Genomic DNA, 17,500 nt, shown 5'->3' on the forward strand with positions numbered 1-17,500 from the left:
GTATAAGCGTATTATTTATTGTTTGATTATATAACTAAAGTTAGAAACTTGAGGAAATAACATGTGCATTAGTCTAGTAGTAACACATTACTGAATCAAGAAGATGTCAATAGTGATTCTGAATAGGCAACCAGCAGTAAACGTGTCAATTTTTAATAGTAATTCTAAAGGTTTTATGTAGGAAATGAAAAAGGATCAGAAGCAATTCAGTAGTGATCAGTAGTGACACAACACTACACACGTAAATGGCAGTACTAATTCAATAGTGATCCAGTAGGCATACAACAGTTATGTGTAGGCCTTTTATAGTAATTCAATAGTGAACATGTCGGAATTGAGTAGGAAATATGTAGTGTTCACAATTAGTGAAACGTCCCAATTTATCATTAAATTACAACATAAACCACTACTGTCTTACTCCACATCTCAGTAGCAATCAGGTAGTAAAACCAGTAGGTTATGTGTAGATATTGTGTAGTAGTAATGAGTAGTAAAACCAGTAGGTTATGTGTATATCTTGTGTAGTAGTAATGAGTAGTAAAACCAGTAGGTTATGTGTATATCTTGTGTAGTAGTAATGAGTAGTAAAACCAGTAGGTTATGTGTAGATATTGTGTAGTAGTAATGAGTAGTAAAACCAGTAGGTTATGTGTAGATCTTGTGTAGTAGTGATGAGTAGTAAAACCAGTAGGTTATGTGTATATCTTGTGTAGTAGTAATGAGTAGCAATTCAGTAGTACTTTTTCATGAGGGGAAGTACATTTATATTACACTCTTGTCATTAGTCACATACAGAGAAATGCTAGGCCTATAAAATGCACCTAATTTAAAAACATAATATTCTGGTACAGGGTAACATTCACCTGAAATTAAACTGTAATTTAACAATATTTAATAAACATTACATTAGTGACACTGATAGAAGAAATAACACACTGTGAACACATCTTTTAAAAGCAGGAGTTTTCATGCCTACATGATCTTGAAAATGGCTTGATTGATCAGATTAAATTTTACAGTTATATAAAAAGTCATATTAAAACGTAACAATTTAACAATAACAATAACCATATCAACGATGCCTTCACTTGAAGGTTCCAGAGAAAGTTCAAGAGGAACTACCTTTTATTTATCTATAGAGAAAAAAAACTATGACTGATAAGTTTAAATCTGTCCTGCTAGGTCACAATTGTCTGTTCTCTGACACACCTGTCAGTCTCCCTCACCTGTCCTTCCTTCCACGCCCCCTGGCGTTGATCCGCTTCTCCCTGTTCCTCTGTTTCCTGGCTCCATGGATAGTCTTGTCCTCCCCATCCAGGAGCTCTTTAGGGAACAGACTCCGCTCGTCAAAGGCAGCCTTCACCACTGCATGAGGGCACAGAGAGGGAATAACATCCTGAAGCTAGTCAGACACAAAATAACAGACCTGTATTCTATCTTTCAACTATACATTATCTTAAAACGACTTATTAATCAAACTTTTGGTTTTATATTTTTGTTTCTTTTTATTCACACCAATAAGGGGCGTACCCTCACTGTTGGCCGGTATGGCTGGGTATATTGGGCTGGTATTGTCTCTATGGTTGAAGTAGCGGTGTGGGTGTGTGATAAACTCTGGCCTGGACAGCTCTCCTACAGACTGTACTTCTCCGATACGCAGCCCACTGAACGTACCTGCAGAGGGAGGGGACACACACTGACGACTGCAGATAAATATGTATGCACACAAACGCACAAACGCACACAAACGCACACACACACACACACACACACACACACACACACACACACACACACACACACACACACACACACACGACTTCAGATAAGAGGAGAAAGGAAGGCTGGCAGGAGAATACAGGGAGGGAACCCATTAGCTGAGTCTGGACTTACCAACGTCAGTATTCAGTGGTGTCTCCCTATGGCCAGGTCGGCTGTCACTCACCCTAAGGCCCCGCCTCTCCTTGTAGCTCCGCCCCAAAACACTACTCGGAGGAAGACAGTCACCGGGAATACTACAGACACACACACACACACATCATGCAGACATCACAGTGAATTACTAGATGAAAGACATTATGTCATGTGTTGGTGTATGGCGAATATCTAGTTAGCTACAACCACTCTTTTGTCTCCAGTGGGATTTCTATCTGTGTACAGTATGTACAGAATGTATTACGATCATAAAGTTCAGACTGTCTTGTTGTGACACAGTGGGAACCTACATTGACCCCAGCTCCTCTCTCTCCAGGCCTGTGTCCTCTCCAGCCTCCTCTGTCTCCACTACTGCTCTGCTCTCTTCCCGCACCTTGAGGGGTTGGCTGTCCAGCTCAGGGTCTGTCCCACTGGGGCTCTGCGGCGACAATGTCCCCTCCCTGGGCTCTCCTTCTCCCCCTTGGACAGATCCAGGCCCGTCCAAACGCCAGTGCTCCTCCTAAAGATGTGTGTATGTGTGTGTGTGTGTGGGGGGGGGGGGGTTAAACTCAGTAAGCATCTTTTTACAAACAGACATCTTTTTACAAACACACTTCTAAACAGAGTTTAGTCCGGTTTCATTTCTAATTCATCAGCCACACACCTCCCACATACTGGACACACACTCAGTCAGAGTGATAATCACTGCCTACAACAGTGATGCCTACCAGAGTGATGCCTACCAGAGTGATGCCTACCAGAGTGATAATCACTGCCTACCTGAGTGATGCCTACCAGAGTAATGCCTACCAGAGTAATGCCTACCAGAGTGATGCCTACCAGAGTGATAATCACTGCCTACCAGAGTGATGCCTACAACAGTGATGCCTACCAGAGTAATGCCTACCAGAATGATGCCTACCAGAGTGATAATCACTGCCTACCAGTGATGCCTACCAGAGTGATGCCTACCAGAGTGATAATCACTGCCTACCAGAGTGATGCCTACCAGAGTGATGCCTACTAGAGTGATGCCTACCAGAGTGATAATCACTGCCTACCAGAGTGATAATCACTGCCTACCAGAGTGATGCCTACCAGAGTGATAATCACTGCCTACCAGAGTGATGCCTACCGGAGTGATGCCTACAGAGTGATAATCACTGCCTACCAGAGTGATGCCTACCACTGCCTACCAGAGTGATGCCTACCAGAGTAATGCCTACCAGAGTGATAATCACTGTCTACCAGAGTGATGCCTACCAGAATAATGCCTACCAGAGTGATGCCTACCAGAGTGATAATCACTGCCTACCAGAGTGATGCCTACCAGATTGATAATCACTGCCTACCAGAGTGATGCCTACCAGATTGATAATTACTGCCTACCAGAGTGATAAACACTGCCTACCAGAGTGATGCCTACCAGAGTGATAATCACTGCCTACCAGAGTTCATAGGGTTACTGGGTGTGTAGATCAGTGGCGGTCTGTGCCGTTTAAGATGAGGGAGGACGATATTTTTCATGAGCATTACCTTATTTCTATTACAGCATGTTGGATGACTGTCATTCATATTCCATTCACCCAGTTCAATGTAACATTGATAGATTTAGGCTACTACATGATACTCAAAATTTCCCTATACCCATCATGAGGTTGCTACAACCTAGCTTATAAATGAAGGTTTACAACGTAGGTGTACAGGTTGAGATACATTTTAGTAATCAAGGTGACAGACAGTGACACATTCAATACCGCCTTGCACACTCTTGCCTGCATCTAGCTGATCTAGGGCGTAATCATTAGTCCAACAGTGGCAAATAAGAGTTTCTATTGTACAAATTCATGTTTATCCCCATTTCGTTACGTTTGTTTCCATTTAAGACACGTTTTTCAACAGAATCGGTAGAATGAATACACCCCTGATCACAAGCAAACTCAGTTCACTTTCATAGCAGCCACATACAAACAGCATGATCCCATTGATCGTTGTATAAAAACATTTGAAGCCAAACCTTCATATCATGACCGCTAACCACTACACACAGCCTACATTGTTGTCACCATAATAACGTCATAGTCAACATAGCTACTAGAACTAACGCGTTGGTAAACCCACTACAATCATGCAGTACAGTGTATATTCAGCAAGCAATTTAGCAGTTACACCGGCGGGCCCCGGTGGCAATAAATTAATAAAACCAAAAGCTTACCTTGACTTAGCTAGCTAGCTAACATAGCATCCCTCTCTGTTTGAACCAGGTGTTTGAGTAGGCTAAACTAGCTAGCTGCATTAGCTAGCTAAGTAAGTGAAAGTAAAAAAAAAATATATATATATAGCTAGCTCTCGCTCTCGCTTCTTCATTTTTGAAGAAATTAAACTGTTCAACTATTGTCTTTCTCTCTATTTGAGTCAACTACTCACCACATGTTATACACTGCAGTGCTAGCTAGCTGTAGCTTATGCTTTCATTACTAGATTCATTCTCTGATCCTTTGATTGGGTGGACAACATGTCACAGGAGGCTGCTGAGGGGAGAACGGCTCATAATAATGGCCTTAACGGAGCAAATGGAATGGCATCAAACACCTGGAAACCATGGAAACCATGTGTTTGATGTATTTGATACCATTCCACTAATTCCACTCCAGTCATTACCACGAGCCCGTTCTCCCCAATTAAGGTGCCACCAACCTCCTGTGATGTCAGTTCATGCTGCAAGAGCTCCAAGATAGGTTGGAGGACGTCCTCCGGTAGTTGTCATAATTACTGTGTAAGTCTATGGAAGGGGGTGAAACCACGAGCCTCCTAGGTTTTGTATTGAAGTCAATGTACCCAGAGGAGGACAGAAACTGTAGGTTGCTACCCTACAGAGTGCTGTTGAGGATACTGTAGACCTTCATTGCAAAGCAGTGTGTTTTACTCAACTATTTTATATTTAGTATAGTTGTATCTAAAAAGGATATCATTTTTTTATGTTTCACTGTTTATTTTTATGAAATTCATTGAGGAGGATGGTCCTCCCCTTCCTCCTCTGAGGAGCCTCCACTGGTGTAGATGAGTACCTGTTACACACCTGTGACCGAGCACACACACACACACACACACACACACACACACACACCTGTCCGAACACGCCCACTGTGTCCCCAGGCAGGTAGCTGAGAGCTACGCTACAGTCTGCAGATGCTGAGAGGAGGAGGAGCCTGTCACCATGGAGACAAGTCTCCAGGTGAGTTACACAGTCCATGTGTGGGCGGAGTCTACCCAGCAGTTCTGGAGCCTCATTGGTCACTCCGTTGCTGGGCAGGAGGCAGTATTCCTAATGGACAGGCAGGCAGACAAACACACACACAGAACACCACAACAAATAATCACAGACCATTAAAGCAACTAAACAGGAAACGTCTGGGGCTAGTATAGAGGTTTCTCTCTCCCTCCCACCTGTATGCCCCAGGTCTTCAGGGTTCCCTCCATGTCAGCAGTGACCAGGTATCGACCACAGGCGCTCATGGTCATGATGATGGAACCTGTGTCTTTATGAGCCATGAACACAGCAACCAGACCGCTCTGGACTGTGTTCCAGAACCGAACCAGACCAGAACCGCCACATGAGACCAGGTCCGCTCCACCTACCGAACAGAACGGGGCCAGTCAGTGACTAGAATAGTATAATAGAATACAATAGAATCACGTATCCTTTCACAGCAGTCTACAAAGACACCATCTCTCACCAGCGGTGGCCACGCCATTGCGTCCTGGCAGGAAGAAGAGTCTGGAGACGCCATCACTGCTCTCTGAGTCCTCCTCACCGTTTCCATTACACACTGATGATGAGTCTTGTGTAGAGTGTGGGGGTTAAGCAGTAGTACTTCTAGTAGTACGTTTGACAGGTGGTGTGTGAGTGTGTGTTTGGTTCTGACCTGTCTGAGCCTTGCTGCATTCTCTCTCAGGATCTGGACGGAGCTTTCTCAGGGCGTTCTCTGTGCTGTTGTTCCATACCGTGAGCTCCCCGTCATAACTTCCTGTCCACACAGAAAACAGGAAGCAAACAGGATATGCACATTACGAAATCTCTTCACTCTTTGCCAAACTTTCCAGAACCTTTCAGAATCATTTTCCTGAAGGTGCAGTGTGTCATGTTATGATTACACCTTCATAGCGCTTTACAAACAATACCACAACATGTGTTCTTTCTGGGCCTGCCAACACTGATCTGAATACAGCATGATACAACATGGCTCCTCTGTGTGAGGTGAGGGTTCAGGAGGAGCTTATCTGAATACAGCATGATACAACATGGTTCCTCTTTGTGAGGTGAGGGTTCAGGAGGAGCTTATCTGAATACAGCATGATACAACATGGCTCCTCTGTGTGATGTGAGGGTTCAGGAGGAGCTGATCAGTAGGAGAGAGAAGGAGCAGTAGGAGGAGGAAGAGGAGGGAGAGAAGGAGGAGGAAGAGGAGGAGAGAGAGAAGGAGGAGGAAGAGGGAGAGAAGGAGGAGGAACATGAGGAGGTAGAGAAGGAGGAGGAGGAAGAGAAGGAGGAGGAAGATGAGGAGGAGGCAGAGAAGGAGGAGGAAGATGAGGAGGTAGAGAAGGAGGAGAAAGAGGAGGAAGAGAAGGAGGAGAAGGAAGAGGAGGAAGAGAAGGAGGAGGAAGAGGAGGGAGAGAAGGAGTAGTAGGAATGTGTGAGCAGTCGGAGAAGGTTTATGAGTGTTGCTCATTGAGGGAGCCCAATGCATTATTCATGCTGCCCAGGGGCCAGCTATATCCACTGACTGTTAGCACTGCCTCTCTCTCTCATGGTATCCTTATTTCTTTCTCTCGGTCTCTCTCTCAGTCTCCTGCAGTGTGCACAGACAGACTCCCAGGAGGCTCACAGCGTGGGAATCGGTAGAAGAGGAGAGAAGTGAGGGAGGGGAGAGACAGTTATAGAGAGTGAGAGGATGCTTCACTGCAGGTGAGCAGCACAGGCTAAAGAGAGAGTGACAGAGAGAGAAGAGGAAGATGAAGAGAGAGAAGAGGGGAGAGAGAGAGAGAGAGAGAGAGAGAGAGAGAGAGAGGAGGGGGAGGGAGAGAGAGAGAGAGAGAGAGAGAGAGGCTAGAGGCTAGAAGAATACCCCGTGGCGTGCAGACATAATGACATTACTCACCCACATGCTGTGCTCTAACATGTCTCCTGGATACATTACATCACTATACATGACTTAACATGAATACACTGAGTATACCAAACACTTATGGACCATTCTTGACACACACGGGAAACTGTTGAGCATGAAAAACCCAGCAGCATTGCAGTTCTTGAAACATACCGGTGCGCCTACCTCATTCGAAGGCACTTAAATCTTTTGTCTTGCCCATTCACCCTCTGAATGGCACACATACACAATGTCTCAAAATCCTTCTTTAACCTGTCTCCTACCCTTCATCTACACTGATTAAACAAGTGACATCAATAAGGGATCATAGCCTTCACCTGGATTCACCTGGTCAGTCTATGTCATGGAAAGAGCAGGTGTTCTTAATGTTTTGTATACTCAGCGTACATGGTCCTGGGCCCATATGCGTCATGCCCATCACATTTACATAAAGACATGCCTACAGACAGACCTAGTCAAACATATAAAAAGACACTACTTTGTAACACAAAACAATATGGAGGTTTAGGGCTTACTTTTCCAGCATTGTCAAGGCACTTATTATGTGGAGGGAAAAGTTTAAGAAGCTTTAATTACCTTGACTTCTTATGTCCCAAACCTCTTTTAGGTCAATTAGATGAGATGAGCAGGTGGATAGGGGAGACGGGAGGAAGAAGAGAGAGACTGCCTGCTTTAGGGGTGAAATACGGCGAGTGAAACGAAAGAGAGAGCAGTAAAGAGGGAGGAAGGCCGTGAGTGTCGGAGCGCGAGGAGCGGCCAAGCAAAGCGCTGCACAGAGTTTGAATATTGATGAGGAGAGTACAGTTCTCCTGCATTCTGATTCTCATGCACACATACGCAAAGATCCATACACACACACATACACAGACGTACGCACACACATGCACGTGAGGACACACGCAAGTGCGCGCACACACACACACACACACACCCTACTTCAGGCCTAAAAGGCAGACTACTCAGGTTCATTTTCCTCTCTGTCACACAGGGAGAGCTAATAAACATAACTTAATTTTGGAGAGAGAGAGAGAGAGAGAGAGAGGGAAGGAGAGAGAGAATGGAGAGAGTGGGTGAGAGAGCGACAGAGAGAGTGAGAGAACGAGATAAATATGTTTTGAAAGTATCTTGTCCTATCTTTCTGTTCCCAACTTTTCTAATCTAACAGAAACAGTCTGCTTTCCTTCCATTTCTATTTATATGTCCAAAGTCTTCTCTTATATTCTTCTAAATGTTCCCTCTCTGTTCTTTTCCTTTGCCTTGTACTCATCGCTGCAGTGAATCTTTCACAGAGTAGCCATTGTGCAAGATGAGTGTAGTCTGTGCTGTACCTCTCAACAGGAACATTGCCACCGTATCTCAGAACTATAGCTCTACAACTGTGCTAGTTTAGCTTTGTGAAGACATTTCTATCTATACAGTACACAGGAGAGATCCATTTCTGTTTCATGGAACAGTCTTCATAATAGACCAACCTTTCAGTCCTCTACACAGGAGAGGCCTCTCGATAGAGACGTGTGTATTCATAAGAATGAGACCATTCTATAGTAATGGCCCCCAGATAAGCACCTGCATCTCAAAGCTCCCGATAAATCCTGAAGTGATGTTAATGGAAGATTAGTGCGGTTAACATTAAGGTTGATCTCCTAATCATTCTGATGGGTTATTCTCTGTGGGTAAGCATTAGTACTTAATGGTAGCCATGTTGAGCCTGAGTTCAGGCCTCCGCTGGGGGTGCTGTGTGCCTGTGGGCCTGACAGGCAGATATCGTGCATACACACACATACACACATTTGCACACGCACGCACGCACACACACACGCGCACACACACACACACACACACACACAAAGCTCCCGAGCAGAGAGACCGTGGGAGCACAGTGCCTTTGATAACACCACTCACTTTAATCACCAGCTAATTGCTCCCAGATAGTTTCACTTCAGTGGATTTTTTCTCTATTTCTCTCCTTCTGTTGCTTGAGCGGGCAATCTTTCATTCTAATGGAAGTCCACACACACAGAGACACATACTGTACACACAAATGTACACACACACACAGACTCAAACACACACCTGTGACAAGGGTCTGAGGGGGCAGGAATGCGGCACACAGGACATAATCGCGGTGCTGAACTCCTCCCTTCCACTCAGAGGGCTGAACAAAGAACTGAGAGAACGAGTGCAGTCTGAACACTGTTAACATCCTGCAGAGAGAGAGAGAGAGAGAGAGAGAGAGAGAGAGAGAGAGAGAGAGAGAGAGAGAGAGAGAGAGAGAGAGAGAGAGAGAGAGAGAGAGAGAGAGAGAGAGAGAGAGAGAGAGAGAGAGAGAGTATGAGTATATTTGACTATGTACAGACTGCTGAACTCCTCCCTTCCACTCAGAGGGCTGAACAAAGAACTGAGAGAACGAGTGCAGTCTGAACACTGTTAACATCCTGCAGAGAGAGAGAGAGAGAGAGAGAGAGAGAGAGAGAGAGAGAGAGAGAGAGAGAGAGAGAGAGAGAGAGAGAGAGAGAGAGAGTGAGTATCTTTGACTATGTACAGCCTTGCTATTGAGAAAGGCCATCTGCAGACCTGGCTCTCAAGAGAAGACAGGCTATGTGCACACTGCCCACAAAATGAGGTGGAAACTGAGCTGCACTTCCTAACCTCCTGCCAAATGTATGACCATATTAGAGACACATACTTCCCTCAGATTATACAGACCCACAAAGAATTTGAAAACAAATCCAATATCTATTGGGTGAAATACCACAGTGTGTCATCACAGCAGCAACATTTGTGACCTGCTGCCACAAGAAAAGGGCAACCAGTGAAGAACAAACACCATTATAAATACAGCCTATATTTATGTTTATTTATTTTCCTTTCATACTTTAACTATTTGCACATCATTACAACACTGTATATATATACATAATATGACACTTGTCTATTAAATGTTGTTTACTGTTAATTTTTTTATTGTTTAATTCACTTTTGTTTATCATCTATTTCACTTGGTTTGGCAATGTAAACATATGTATCCCATGCCAATAAAGCCCCTTACATTGAATTGAATTGAGAACGAGTGAGAGATAGGTAAAGAGAGAGAGAGGGTCACTACTAGGACTGTTCCCTTCACTCTGTTATAACTGCTGTTACTAGCTATGCCAGGGAAAACCGGCCATTATCAGCTCATTGTTATGGATGTATCCAAATGAATGTCAATAGAAAACAGCTACTTTGCTGTTATTCTGGCTGCAGAGGTCGTAACTGTGTTAGCCGTAGCTAGCTGGCTAGCTAGCAAGCAAGGGATTAGAACATTTAGAATGAACAACTGGGTTGCGTCCATAAACATCAAATGAACGACTGGGTCGGGTCTCTAGCATTCAAAAGATGAGAAAGTATGAATTAGCATATTAAAGTTAAAATCTCAACGAAAAAAAGGTATTTATACCAGTAAATGTGTGCTTTCATATTATTTTCTTTGGCAACTGTGGTATAAGCGGGATAAACGCCTCCGTTTTGTACATTACCTAGGAAAAATGAACTCGGCAAAGGGACTTGGCAGTGTCTTCCATTATTTCCAAGGTAATGTACAGAACGTTGGCGTTTATCCCTTTCTTATCACACTAACACACTGTTATAGCTAATGTTACTCCTGGGTGTTTCACTGCCAGAGACTCTCAACTGATGTGAAGGAAGGAAGAGAGATTCATTGGACACTGTGTTAACAAACCTCCAAACGAGCTTCAACGCCATACAACACTCCTTCAGTAGCCTCCAACTGCTCTTAAACACTAGTAAAACTAAATGCATGCTCTTCAATCGAACGCTGCTGGCACCCGCCCACCCGACTAGAATCACTACTCTCGACGGGTCTGACCTAGAGTATGTGGACAACTACAAATACCTAGGTGTCTGGTTAGACTGTAAACTCTCCTTCCAGACTCACATTAAGAATCTCCAATCCAAAGTTAAATCTAGAATTGGCTTCCTATTTCGCAACAAAGCCTCCTTCACTCATGCTGCCAAACATGCCCTCGTAAAACTGACTATCCTACCGATCCTTGACTTCGGCGATGTCATTTACAAAATAGCCTCCAACACTCTACTCAGCAAATTGGATGTAGTCTATCACAGTGCCATCCGTTTTGTCTCCAAAGCCCCATACACTACCCACCACTGTGACCTGTACGCTCTTGTTGGCTGGTCCTCACTACATGTTCGTCGTCAAACCCACTGGCTCCAGGCCATCTATAAATCACTGCTAGGCAAATCCCCGCCTTATCTTAGCTCATTGGTCACCATAGCAGCACCCACCCATAGTCTGCGCTCCAGCAGGTATATCTCACTGGTCATCCCCAAAGCCAACACCTCCTTTGGCCGCCATTCCTTCCAGTTCTCTGCTGCCAATGACTGGAACGAATTGCAAAAATCTCTGAAGCTGGAGACTCTTATCTCCCTCACTAACTTTAAGCATCAGTTGTCAGAGCACCTTACCGATCACTGCACCTGTACACAGCCCATCTGAAATTAGCCCACCCAACTACCTCATCCCTATATTGTTATTTATTTTGCTCTTTTGCACCCCAGTATCTCTATTTGCACATAATCTCTTGCACATCTAGCATTCCAGTGTTAATACTAATTGTATTATTTTGCACTATAGCCTATTTATTGCCTTACCTCCATAACTTGCTACATTTGCACACACTGTATATATATTTTCTGTTGTATTTTTTGACTTTATGTTTTTTTACCCCATATGTTACTCTGTGTTGTTGTTTTTATCGCACTGCTTTGCTTTATCTTGGCCAGGTCACAGTTGTAAATGAGAACTTGTTCTCAACTGGCTTACCTGGTTAAATAAAGGTGAAATATATATATTTTTTTTTAAAGAGATGAACCAGCAGACAGACACACAACCACTGACTGACAGACAGACAGACAGACAGACAGACAGACAGACAGACAGACAGACAGACAGACAACCACAGACAGACAGACAGACAGACAGACAGACACAACAGACAGACAGACAGACAGACAGACAGACAGACAGACACAACAGACAGACAGACAGACAGACAGACAGACAGACAGACAGACAGACAGACAGACAGACAGACAGACTGTTGAATGTGCCGATCTTAGGTCTTAGGGACACACACTCATACCTCTCCCAGCCCATGACCAGCACGGTTCTCTTCAGCACCAGAACCTGGGAGATGTCCACGGCCTGGTCCCGGCCCGCATTCAGCCTGTGGTGGCAGTGACCGTTAAAGTCCCAGATCTAGAACCGCACAGAACTACACAGTTAGAACCGCACAGTTACAACCACACAGCCAGAACCACACAGTTAGTAACACAGAACCACACAGTTAGAACCAATAAATACAGATCTAGAACCTAGAACAGACACCCCATCAAATTGACACCACCAGGTTAACATCGAAACAAAGATTCAAGGAGACAGAAACATTTACCACTGGGACAGACAGACAGACAGACAGACAGACAGACAGACAGACAGACAGACAGACAGACAGACAGACAGACAGACAGACAGACAGAAGCACAGACAGACAGAAGCACAGACAGACAGACAGACAGACAGACAGACAGACAGACAGACAGACAGACAGACAGACAGACAGACAGACAGACAGACAGACAGACAGACAGACAGACAGACAGACAGAAACAAGCACAGACAAACACACACTCCCCTGGGGGGTTCGGACACAACCACAAGTAAACACAGCCGGTAGTCAGCTGACCAGAAAGCTCCTGACACAACAGAAACACTAGCAGAGAAGATTAAACACGTTTCACAGAGAGTCAAATGTCAGATAGCCTCCGCCCAACACTGCTTCTGCTGCCTCAAACCTCCACATGTTAGGGGTCACACTCACTGGACTCAATCAACAAACAGTCTCACAACACAATTCTATTGTAATGTATTCTATTTCACCCAATTCTTCCATTTCAAAACAACTTAGGCAACATATTAAGGTCCCTTCTATTGAAGATATATTATTAAACATTTGTTATATGGATATGTATGTATCTGTGGATGTAGCTATGGTTATTGTATGCATTAGGTTCACCTATATATTTTACACAATGATCCCTGCAGAGTGCCCTACAAAATTGGAATGGAACATTATTAATATCTTAGTGTTTATATATTTTATGCTTATGGGGACTGCCTACGTTAATTAATGTAATGAGTGACCTTGACTACTCCGTCTGTGCCGGCGGTGAACAGGCGTGTCTGTGTCCCGTCCAACGCCATGGTGGAGATCTCAGCATCACCATGACAACGGTGGAACTGCTTGACCTTCTGACCTGTGTCCACCAGCCAACAGATCACTGAGGAGCCAGAGTCACTGCTGATCACCTGAGAGACAGAGAGTGGGGGGGGGGGGGAGACAGAGAGAGCGAGAGAGGGGGAGTTGTGGGAGAGGGAGAGGAGAGAGAGCGAGAGTGAGAGGGGGAGAGGGATGGGGGGGAGTTGTGGGAGAGGAGAGAGAGTGAGAGAGTGAGAGAGAGAGAGAGAGAGAGAGAGGGGGAGAGGGAGAGAGAGAGAGAGAGGGGGAGAGGGAGAGGGAGAGGGAGAGGGAGAGAGAGAGAGGGAGAGGGAGAGGGAGAGAGAGAGAGAGAGAGAGAGAGAGAGAGAGAGAGAGAGAGAGCGAGAGAGAGAGAGATGGGGGAGAGAAAAAGCATTATCATGGTTCCTGTGTAGATGTAGGTGACTGTGCATGTGTTCCTGTGTGTGTACCTGTCTGAACAGGCTGCTATAGAGGACACAGGTGACAGGGTTCTCATGGCTGGTGACTCTCCTCCCCTCCTCTCTCTTGGCTTCCATGAGGATGAGCAGACTGTTGAAGGAGAGGAGGAGGCGTGAGCGCTCCTCATGAAGGAACAACAGAGTGTGACACTCCTCCTGTGTCTTGGGGAAGATGCCGGCGATACGCTGAATACACAGCTGACTAGCTACATCCCACAACCTCAGCACCTGAGAGAAGAGAGAGAGAGTTGTCTTAAAGTCTTCAACATGCATGAAGAAATAAGTCTCATCTTTATCATTTAGATTAAGGCATACTTCATTTAATGCATGTCTACGACACATAACAACTCCTCTTCTCCTTCTCTGTCACCTTGTCCTTGGAGAAGCTGATCAGTTGTTTCTTGCCCACTAAGAAGCGTACGGCGGTAACACTGCTCATGTGACCTCTGAGTACACCCACTGGTTTAGAGATCACATAGGGGTTCCACAGCAACACCTTGTTGTCTATACCTGCGGTGGCTGCAACCAATCAGAGAGAAGGATGTTAGTGCTGGCAGTGGTTACAACCAATGAGAAGTAAGGATAGATATTAGAACTTGGTAGGACTTGTCAGTACCTATCAGATTCATCCCAGGGTGGTGGTCCAGGTCATTGGTTCCTTTCTCCGTGTGGAAGGCGGTGACTCTGAGGGGCTCGCCCTCTCTCTCCCTCCAGCCAATCACCATGCTGCTGTGGGGGCTGGTGCTGCACGACAACAACGCGTCCAAAGAGCCCAGGAAACGCACTGCAGGAAACAGGAAGTACAGGAGTAGGATGAGGTGTTTTATGAATGTAAAGAGGTGAGTAAAGAGAAAAGGAGTGGATGAAGGTGAGGAGAGAGGGGGAAGATAAGTTAGATGAGTGGATAACAAGCTAGATACACTGCATTCGGAAAGTATTCAGACCCCTTGACTTTTTCCACATTTTGTTACGTTACAGCCTTATTCTAAAATTGATTAAATTGTTTTTTTCCCTCATCAATCTACACACAATACCCCATAATGACAAAGCAAAAACAGGTTTTTAGAAATTTTTGCAAATGTATTAAAAATAAAAAACAGAAATATCACATTTAATAAGTATTCAGACCCTTTACTCAGTACTTTGTTGAAGCGCCTTTGTCAGCGATTACAGCCTCGAGTCTTCTTGGGTATGACGCTACAAGCTTGGCATACCTGTATCTGGGGAGTTTCTCCCATTCTTCTCTGCAGATCCTCTCAAGCCACTCAAGGACATTCAGAGACTTGTCCCGAAGCCACTCCTGCGTTGTCTTGGCTGTGTGCATAGGGTCGTTGTTCTGTTGGAAGGTGAACCTTCGCCCCAGTCTGAGGTCCTGAGTGCTCTGGAGCAGGTTTTCATCAAGGATCTCTCTGTACTTTGCTCAATTCATCTTTCCCTCGATCCTGACTAGTCTCCCAGACCCTGCCACTAAAAAACATCCCCACAGCATGATGCTGCCACCACCATGCTTCACCGTAGGGATGGTGCCAGGTTTCCTCCAGACGTGACGCTTGCCATTCAGGCCAAAGAGTTCAATCTTGGTTGCATCAGACCAGAGAATCTTGTTTCTCCTGGTCTGAGAGTCCTTTAGGTGCCTTTTGATGAATTTTTTTTTGTGTATGGGTGGTCCCGGGGATCGAACCCACTACCTTGGCGTTACAAGCGCCGTGCTCTACCAGTTGAGCTACAGAGGACCACGTGTCACAACAGGTGTAAATATATGCGTCATGACAGTGTTAAGACCATATTATGACAGGTTATGACAAGTTATGTCAGCTGTTATGTGTTATGACATGGTTATGACGTGTTATGATGTGTTATGACATGTTACTACATGGTTATGATGTGTTATGACATGGTTACGACGTGTTATGACATGGTTACGACGTGTTATGACATGGTTACGACGTGTTATGACATGGTTATGATGTGTTAGGACATGGTTACGACGTGTTATGACATGTTATGATGTGTTAGGACATGGTTATGATGTGTTAGGACATGGTTACGACGTGTTAGGACATGGTTATGATGTGTTATGACATGGTTATGATGTGTTATGATGTGTTATGACATGTTACTACATGGTTATGATGTGTTAGGACATGGTTATGATGTGTTAGGACATGGTTATGACGTGTTATGATGTGTTATGACATGTTACTACATGGTTATGATGTGTTAGGACATGGTTACGACGTGTTATGATGTGGTAGGACATGGTTATGACGTGTTAGGACATGGTTATGATGTGTTAGGACATGGTTATGACGTGTTAGGACATGGTTATGATGTGTTAGGACATGGTTATGATGTGTTAGGACATGGTTATGATGTGTTATGATGTGTTATGACATGTTACTACATGGTTATGATGTGTTAGGACATGGTTACGACGTGTTATGATGTGGTAGGACATGGTTATGATGTGTTAGGACATGGTTATGATGTGTTAGGACATGGTTATGATGTGTTATGATGTGTTAGGACAAGGTTATGATGTGTTAGGACATGGTTATGACGTGTTATGACGTGTTAGGACATGGTTATGACGTGTTAGGACATGGTTATGACGTGTTAGGACATGGTTACGACGTGTTAGGACATGGTTATGACGTGTTATGACATGGTTATGACGTGTTAGGACATGGTTATGACGTGTTAGGACATGGTTATGACGTGTTGACGCTGTTGTTTATTCTAACTTTTGTTCTTGTTATCTCCCATGTGAGGATGACCCCCTCAGCAGAGCTTTGTGTGTGTGTGTGTGTGTGTGTGTGTGTGTGTGCGTGTGTTTAAAGGGTAAGAGGCTATATCCTGAATCACCTAATTGGTGATCTGTCTACTCTGTGTATGTGTGTGTTTATGTATAGACTAGGAGCATGAGGGGGCCTGTGGACGCGTGACCCATTGTGTTTCCATGACACTGCAGAACCTGTAACCGCGGTGACAGGTTGAGTAAGCGCTGAGGATGGCTGTCACCCCAGGTGCTAAGGTGAGTGTGTCTGTGGACGGACCAACGTTCAGGGTGACACCGTGTGTGTGTTTGTAATGGCAAGTGCCAAGGTGTGTGTGATGTCCACATGTCATCCGGACACAGGGATGAAATCAGGTTGATATTATCCTCCTAGCTAGTTATTCAGACAGTGGTGCTGACATTCTGACTCTAAACTGAGAAGTGGTGAGGCATCACTTTAACTCCTGCAGTAAGCACTTTACCAACCAAGCTAATTTGCATATTAATTGATAGTGGTGTACTTCAAAGAGCCTGGGGTTATGCAAGTCAACAGAAAGCAGTCTGGGAAATGTCAACCAGCAACACCGACATGTTAATCAATGGGCCTGTCAGCTAATTAATCAGAAGTGTACTTGTGTTTGTAAGAGGGTGTGTGTTGGTGTGGACATGTTGTTTGGTGGTCATTGACACCCACCAACAGTACAAAGCCACTCAGGTCAGAAGGACAAAGGATGAGATGTATTTTGGGACAGAGCTCACCTCTGCGTACCCAGGCGTGTCCGTGAGCTCGGTGTCTGAGTGTGTAGCAGCAGCGATGGCGACCTTGAACTAGCTCCTCCCACTTGATGATGTCAGCAGATTCTG

At 44.8% G+C, this 17,500-nt stretch overlaps 1 protein-coding gene across 1 annotated transcript in view; it reads right to left on the reverse strand.

The window, feature by feature from the left end:
* Positions 1-72: 72 nt before the first annotated feature.
* The window catches only part of LOC311114495 (cilia- and flagella-associated protein 337-like), a gene marked incomplete at its 5' end in the record, with an annotated part of 20,157 nt that continues 2,729 nt past the window's right edge, over positions 73-17,500 (reverse strand). Inside the window, 15 exons of the mRNA XM_084189735.1 lie at positions 73-1,365; positions 1,531-1,674; positions 1,894-2,015; positions 2,226-2,434; positions 5,042-5,239; positions 5,362-5,549; positions 5,652-5,756; positions 5,841-5,942; positions 9,156-9,286; positions 12,245-12,360; positions 13,306-13,470; positions 13,852-14,088; positions 14,231-14,379; positions 14,477-14,644; positions 17,396-17,500. The exon at positions 17,396-17,500 is cut by the window's right edge and continues 67 nt beyond it. Of these exons, the coding sequence (XP_084045861.1) occupies positions 1,223-1,365; positions 1,531-1,674; positions 1,894-2,015; positions 2,226-2,434; positions 5,042-5,239; positions 5,362-5,549; positions 5,652-5,756; positions 5,841-5,942; positions 9,156-9,286; positions 12,245-12,360; positions 13,306-13,470; positions 13,852-14,088; positions 14,231-14,379; positions 14,477-14,644; positions 17,396-17,500 (2,282 nt within the window). The 3' untranslated portion in view covers positions 73-1,222. The remainder of the gene's footprint in view (positions 1,366-1,530; positions 1,675-1,893; positions 2,016-2,225; positions 2,435-5,041; positions 5,240-5,361; positions 5,550-5,651; positions 5,757-5,840; positions 5,943-9,155; positions 9,287-12,244; positions 12,361-13,305; positions 13,471-13,851; positions 14,089-14,230; positions 14,380-14,476; positions 14,645-17,395) is intronic.

The sequence above is a fragment of the Coregonus lavaretus genome (genome assembly GCF_964263955.1).
Source record: "Coregonus lavaretus genome assembly, contig: HAP1_SCAFFOLD_4084, whole genome shotgun sequence".
Lineage (NCBI taxonomy): Eukaryota > Metazoa > Chordata > Actinopteri > Salmoniformes > Salmonidae > Coregonus > Coregonus lavaretus.